Here is a 7284-nt window from a genome sequence, read left to right as displayed (position 1 = left end):
GGGCTACTGTGCTCCTTCAATGGCATTTTTTTGTGATTTCATGCCCCGTGTGTTTCATACCACATTATGCTTGTCTGGCATGATCAGGGCCCTACACATCTAACCAGAAGTGTCACAGTCTCCAAAGATAAGCCACTGAGCTGCTGAATCCTTGCTTGTTTGGGGAGGGAGATTGAATAGTAAAAGCTGCTAGTTTTAGCCTCTCTGTCTAAAAATGCTTTTTTCTTTTTTTCTTTTTGAGGGGTGTATAAGTGAAGATGCAGGAGCCAGAACTTGTCGCAAAAGCACTGCGAGCTGTTCTTCATGCCTTTAAAAATGGTGTATGCTTGTCAGAGCTTCAGAATGAATACAGATCTCTGACCAACGAGTTGATTCCCTTCAGGCACTTAGGATATGACACACTAGAAGCCTACTTGAAGAGTATTCCGGGAGTGGTCAGAATGGAAGAGAACAAAATGGGAGAGGTAAGAATCAGTTACAGTTCAGAAATGGCTTTTTTGTTTGCAAAGTGTTCATGGTTCCTAACGTCACCTCTTTTTGTCCTGTGGATTTCTGGGAGAAGTACCATGGTATGCATATGGTGCTAGGAGAAGTGGAAGCTGTGACAGATACCAAGTACTCTTCATTTTCTTGCCTGTGCATTCCCACTCTGAGGTTGTGTATGCAAAGGTGTAAAGTTTCAGAGTGTTTTCCTGGAGGTGTGAGTTATGGCTGGAAAGGTAGTTTGTGTGACTGAAGGGCTCTGATCCCTGTGTCAACATTTCTGACTCTGGAGGAGATACTGATTGCTTGTCCTGGGACCTTAAAGAAGGTTAACTCATGTGTGTAGCTTGGTAATGTCTTCTGGGTGGGGCTTAGCATCATCTCTTTCCTACAGTGAAACTGTTTTGGATGCTGTTTCTTGTAAGCCTGACGGTGCTTGCTTTGGGCTTAGGACTTGCTTGTCTGGCAGGACTGTGGAGTCATGCTGAGGTGAGGAAGAGCCCAGGCAAGTGCTGTGCCTTGGTGCAAAAGTTGCAGTGCCCCAGTTTAACAAATGTGCAAGGGGCAAGAAGTCATAACATGGGGCAAGAAGTCATAACATAGGTCAAGAAGAGGTGGAGCAGCACTTAGCAGAGAATTAGTGTGGTGGGAGAGTTGTCCCTTTTAGCGTTTCTGCACTGGTCTGTGTCTCTTGGTGTCTGGCTGCCAGCTTGGAAGCAGCTTGCTAGGACCACAGTAGTGTGTCCAGTAGCATGGAGTTCCTTATTTTTGAGTCAGAATGCATTCGCATAATAGATGGTGTAGCTGCATGACTTGTAGATGATCTCTTTGAATGGAGAACTTGTAGCCTCTTCTGCATTGGAGCCGTGTTGGGGTTCCTGAAGTCTGTGTAGACTCTGTTACAGCAGAAAGCTAGCAGATGTTTGGCACAATGTGTGGCTGTCACAGCATGTCTGGAGAGACAGGAGTTAAGGCTGGGCTTCCTTGTTTGCTCAGCTGGACTGGAGTGGCATCTGGAAATTCAGAATTAAGTCTCCCTTATTACTGTACAGAGTGCAGTGAGAGGCACCCCGGGTTTTGTGCTGATATCTGGAAATGTGTTTTTAAGCAACACATTCCCTTGCTGCACTTAGAGCAGAAAACCAAGTCTGGGATTCTTTTTCACTTGCTCCAAGCCTGCATCAGCTGCAGCTACAGCAGCAGTATGATTTGCAGGTACCTCAGGTCTGGGAACACCTGTGATCTTGCAATTTAATACTTCCTCGTGGTGGTTCTGGCAGATAGCCATCTGTTTCTAACTGTCGCCTTGCAGAGTGTAATCTAGTATCCTCCCATTCGCTTGAGAGCCTTGTTTATCCTCTAATACCATGTGTGCTGAGAGCCTTGTTGACTCTTGGATAGCACTAGAGGCAGTGACTTCTTGTGGCAGCTGTAGGAGAGTGGAATGTGGCTTTAGGAGGTGAAAAAAGACAAAGTGACTAAATAGGGGTCTTGAGGTTTTTGAGAAGTGCTGGCTATGCTCAGTATGACTGAAACAGCTGAGAGGAAGCATCCTATGAACACTTGGGAGGGGAAGGAGAGGCACAAAGGCTGAGTCCATGTTGCTGGTTGATGACCTTCCTCTTGTCATGTTCCATACTATCATCATGGCAGACATTAAGCAGAGGATGGCCAGTGTGATTATGCAGCTGTGTTGGCTGGTAACTACTTGGGACTCTCCTGCATGCTTTACTGATACAGGACCTGGGGCACACATCATTATAAGCCCTTCCTCTTTGTTCATGTCTCCCCAAAATATCTGAGCTCCACCGTAGCTCAGACTCCACACAAGTGTACTGCAAGGGCAGGCAGTCAGCCGGCCTCTCTTCATGGCTCTGGGAGTACTCTGACTTCTGAAATGTCTGTCAAGAGCCTTGACTTTTCCTTTAACCTCTGTGTGGGCAGTGGTGCAGGAAAGCAAAGGCACGCACATTCAGGGGTCTACTAGCAGCTGATGATCCTGACTGAAGGCTAAGCAGTCCTAGAAGGACTTTCCTTTACTGGTAGGGCAGCTGCCCAAGATATACCACAAGAAATGTGTTCTACAAAGAATAGTATAAAGTAAGCAGTAAGTAATACAATTTGGTCTCAGATTGCCACGTGATACAAGGTGTGAGATGATCATTGGCTGGGTAACTGATGCTGGACAGATTGGTTCTGTTGGGAAGGCAGTGATACAGATTCTCTTGTTCCTTTGGCTACTGAACACTAATTTAACTGTCTTGAATATAGGAAAGATGAAAGCTGTTTTTTCTTAGTGCAGTAGGTGTCCTCCAGTTTCAACACAAGATGAGGGTTAGCTTCAGTATACAGGAAACACTGCAAGGGGACTCATGTTGAAATACTGTGCACCTGCAACAGGTGGTTGTATCAATTCAAGGAACCCTGCTTTGCTTCACTTTGTATTCATTTACAAGAAGCATGTAGTTGCACCTTCCTCTAAGAAAATTTTGACTTCTGCTTAAATAACTAAGCAACTCCAAAAGGAGGAACTTGAAGACTACTTTGCAGTGCTCAGTTGCCCAATCTCTTTTTACATCTGAATTCATTCTAATTTTTTCTAAATCAATGGAATGGAAACACAAGGGAAGAAAATGCTGAACATTGCTTACAACATTAGTGACAGGGAAACCCTGAAATGCACCTGAAATTAGATGTGAAAAATGTGCATTTATGAAACTATGATAAACTGTGTATGAACAAAAAACCTTTTGAAGGAGACTTCAGGAACAGAACAAGGTTCACGGTGATCCCTCCCCTATGCATCCACTCCTGTAAGCTAGGTGTATGAGGAAAGCTCTTATAGCCTTCCCTGGAAACAGGCAGAGCTGGGCACCTCTCTGAAGTGCCATGCAAGACTGTCCACAGCTTGGGACACAACCAGGAGAAACTGGATGTCTGCATGGTCTTCAGGGCTGTGATCTTGTTAGGGGTCATGGAGAGGTGTTACAACAACTCACACAACTGATGTGCTGCTGTGGATTGATGCAGGCTGCTGAGGAATGATGGGCTGCATTGGCAAGCAGGAGGAATTTCTGTGAACCTCTCCAAATATGGGAGCAGTGGGGACAATGGGAGCTCTCCCTTGGGACAGATGATGAGACAACGAGAGCTTATGAGTAGTGGAGATAACAGTGTGTGGGCAACATAGTGACTGTCTATTACAAATGCCCTAATTGGGAAGAAACGGTAGGCAAAGCAGATGACACCTTCTGACAACTGCAAAAAGCCTTACATTTGCAGGTGCTGATCCTCACAGAACACTTGAGCCATACCTGCTGTAGCGACAACATATCCAAGCATGAGCAATCCTGGATGTTTCTGGGGTGTGCTGATGTCGACATGCTGACAAAAGTGATGAATTAGCAAGGAAAGATGATCTGCTGGACACAGTTCTTAGAAACAAGGAACAGCTTGTTGTGGATGCAAAGGCTGGCAACAGCCCTGACTGTAGTGGCAAGATGGTGGTATTTGTGAGCCTGAAAGGAGGGAAACAAAGCAAAATGTAGGATCGACAATGCAAGACTTTGGGAGAGCAGACTTTGGCCTGTTCAGGAATCTGCTGGGAAGACTCCTATGAAATACAGTCCTCAAGAGAAGAGCAGTCCAGGAGAGGTGGTAGACTTCCAAGGATTGCCTCCTTCAATTTCCATAATGATCCATTCCAGCAACTGGGTTAAAAAGCAAAGGAGCCAGGAGCACTGACAAAACTGAACCATGAAAAGGAAGCATGCATGAGGTGAGAGCAGGAAGAAGCACCCTGGGAGGAATATGCAGATGCTGCCAAACGAACATGCATGGGCCTGAGAAAGACTGCATTTATTACTAACCCTTTCAATAACTGGAAGACCGAGTGCTCGCAAAACACTGACAGTTCTGAGAACATGCTTAGAATAGCTAGTTAAGTGTAAAGGCAAAAGGAGGAAATACAGGGACAACAGGAACTCTAGAAGAAAGGAGGTACAGCAAATAAAGAACTTCAGCCCTTTGCTGTGTTCCACTTTACTAAAGCTTTATCAAGTCCATGCTCAAACTATCAGGCACAGGGTGTTGCACAGACATCTCTGAAAGGGTGAAGAGTGAAGGATTTCAGGTTCACCTTTCACAAAGATGAGTTATGACCCAGTCAGGTACAGTCAATTCTATGACAAAGTCTCCCTCTTACTTAAGCAACACTGCAGGAGGCATGCATGGTGAAGAAGAAGCTCGTGACTTAAGTCTGCCTTTAAAGGCATGTACACAAGTGGCAAAAGCAGAATTGAGTTGAACTGAAAGGGAGAAGAGGCACTGTGGAAATATGCAGGGATGGGCTCAGAGCAGTGGCAAAGTCTTAGCCTTCTTAGGAGAGGATTAGTACAGGGAGACATTTGAGCAAACTAAACATGTACAAGTCCATGGGTTTGTTGCAGAGCACCCACAGGTGTCTTGGAAAGGTAGGTTATGGGAGGTTCCTGAAGACTGAAAGGAAACACTACCCTTTACCAGGAAGGGTGGGAAGAAGGAACAGCAGGCTGATCAGACAGACCTTGAACTCTGGGAGTTAATGAGCCACTGTAGTAGTTTTAGTTAAACCTTGATGTAGGCCTTAATTTTAGAAGGCTTTGATAATGTTACATAGATTAGGAGAGACAAGTGTCACCTGACTTAAGCAACCAAAGAAATATTTCATACCAGATGACTCAAACTGAGATATAAATACAGTAGAGTAGGAGGAGTTTCTCAGTTCCTTCATAGCTGTGGTCCCAGTAGGATGCACTGTGCCATCCCAGGAGGGACAGGAGGACTAAGCCCAGTGCTGGTTTACCACCATGTTATCTTAGAGAAATAAAATGTTTATTTTTAGTCCTCTCTCTGCTTAGGTCTGTCCCTCTGGGGATTCAGTTCTCTTCAGTGATTTGTAGCTAGAATAGTGGGATTTGTGTTTGATGGGGAGTTATCTTTTGTTATTTCTAACTTGTGTAAGTGTGTGTCATAGTGTAGTCTTCTTTTAATTTTCTCTTTTCTCTATAAATATATATAATGAGTTTAAGTTTAAATCTTAAACTTTCCAGTTTTTTTTTTCCTCCTTTTTCTCAGCAGAGAGAGAGGCTCTGACACTATGTATTGGGCAGTTAACATTTTGCCAGCTGAACCCAAGACAGCCACTAATCCTGGAAGGTTGTTCCAGACATTTGAAAGACAAGAAAGCAAGTCACTTTGGATTTATGAAGTGAAAATCATACATGACCAATTACCCTTCCAAAAGGAAATTACTTGTTGAATGGATGAGAAAAGAGCATTGGATGTGGTTTATCTGAATTTTAGTAAGGTTTTTAATAATCTCTCTCATGACAGTGGCACAAAACCCATTGGGACACCAGTTACCAGTGTTGTGCCCTGGAAGCTGGTGCTCAAGAACTGCTGTCTAACATGTTCATGAGTGGCCTGGATGATGGGACAGAGATCATCCTCAGCTAGTCTGTAGATGACAGGAGGGACTGATAGAGTAGACAGGTGTGTGTGTTGCTCAGAGGGATCTCAGCAAGCTAGAGAAATGAAACAGAAGGAACCAGATATCCTAAGGCCAGTTCCAATCCATCCACTGAAAGACATACTGAAGGACTGTGGTCTAGGCAGGCATTGATCAAATGTATAGATGTTGACTGCATGGCACTTGTGCTGTCTGATTTCTAAGCAGGAGCTCCTGCGATATGAGAGATGTCCCTCAGAAGGAGGGGCTCTCTCCACAGTGGCTCTGTGTTGAGCCAGCCCAGCACAGATGCTGAGTATGCAGTGGAGGAGGAGAAGGATGGGGGAAGGGGTGAGCTGGAGTGTGCTGCTGGAGGCCGAGAGTGTTGCCTGGTTCCTAGTGTTGTCATCCCTTGCCTGTATTTCACTGGGCTCTTTGGGTCATCCAGGGAGACTGAGGAGAGTGCTCAAGAAGCTGCTGCTGCTTAGCAATCTCTTCCTCTTTTTTTTGTCTTGGTGCTAAGTTTTTCTGCATTAGTTCCTGGGTTTCTGCTGCCCTTCTGCTGTGCTAAGTTGAGCCCCAGTGCTTCTTGGGGGCCATGGTCAGAAGTGCTGGTCCCATGAGGGGCCCTTTGGTCTCTGGTTGAGAGCACAGGCTTGAATTTTTAACTTAGGGCTTTTGGGGTGACTGCGTGTGTTGAGGGGTTTCTTTCAGAAAATGGGCTTATGAACGATGCAGCCTGCATCAACTCCGTGAGACTGCAGCAGATATCAGGTAACGAGCAGCAAAGACACACACCTGCTGTTGATTGTTAGGGGAGAAACACTCCCTTGGAGTTTTCAATGACTCCCCAGAAGTTTCTCGTAAGAACACCTCGACTTTCACACAAAACTCCAGAAATGCACCTGAAAACATCAAGGATGAGTTCATATAAACATTGGACTTGTGAGATACGGATTTTAACCAATTAAAGGTTGTAGCCTGATGATGTGAGACTCAATTTAGCCAACAGAATTTAGCTTTAACCCTATATAAACCGTGTGCTGTGTGTAATAAAAGGTCTTCCCTGTAAACCTTATAGGCTTGTCATGTGAAGTCCTTTCTCTCTGCAGAAGTTTGTTTCCTTTATGCATGTGTCCTTGTGGAGCCCTGGAGGAGTTGTCATCCAGCTGCCTCGGCAGTAGTTGAGTGGCATCTTCTTTGTGAGTCAAAGTCCATGTGAGGCATGTGGTTTGAGGGCTTGTCAAAGCCAAGTTGTGCATCCATTCAAGGGATGGCCTGTGGCAAGGGGTTGGGAAGGGCCATTAAGTTAA

At 45.1% G+C, this 7284-nt stretch overlaps 1 protein-coding gene across 1 annotated transcript in view; it reads left to right on the top strand.

The window, feature by feature from the left end:
• Positions 1–248: 248 nt before the first annotated feature.
• TDRD7 (tudor domain containing 7) overlaps positions 249–7284 on the top strand; it is a 40813-nt gene continuing 33777 nt past the window's right edge. Inside the window, exon 1 of the mRNA XM_071581552.1 lies at positions 249–464. Coding sequence (XP_071437653.1) covers positions 258–464 — 207 coding nt within the window. The 5' untranslated portion in view covers positions 249–257. The remainder of the gene's footprint in view (positions 465–7284) is intronic.

This window comes from Pithys albifrons, chromosome Z (assembly GCF_047495875.1).
Source record: "Pithys albifrons albifrons isolate INPA30051 chromosome Z, PitAlb_v1, whole genome shotgun sequence".
In the NCBI taxonomy this organism is placed as follows: Eukaryota; Metazoa; Chordata; class Aves; order Passeriformes; family Thamnophilidae; genus Pithys; species Pithys albifrons.
Note: the sequence above shows the minus strand (reverse complement) of the source record. Positions and strands in the feature narration are given on the sequence as shown.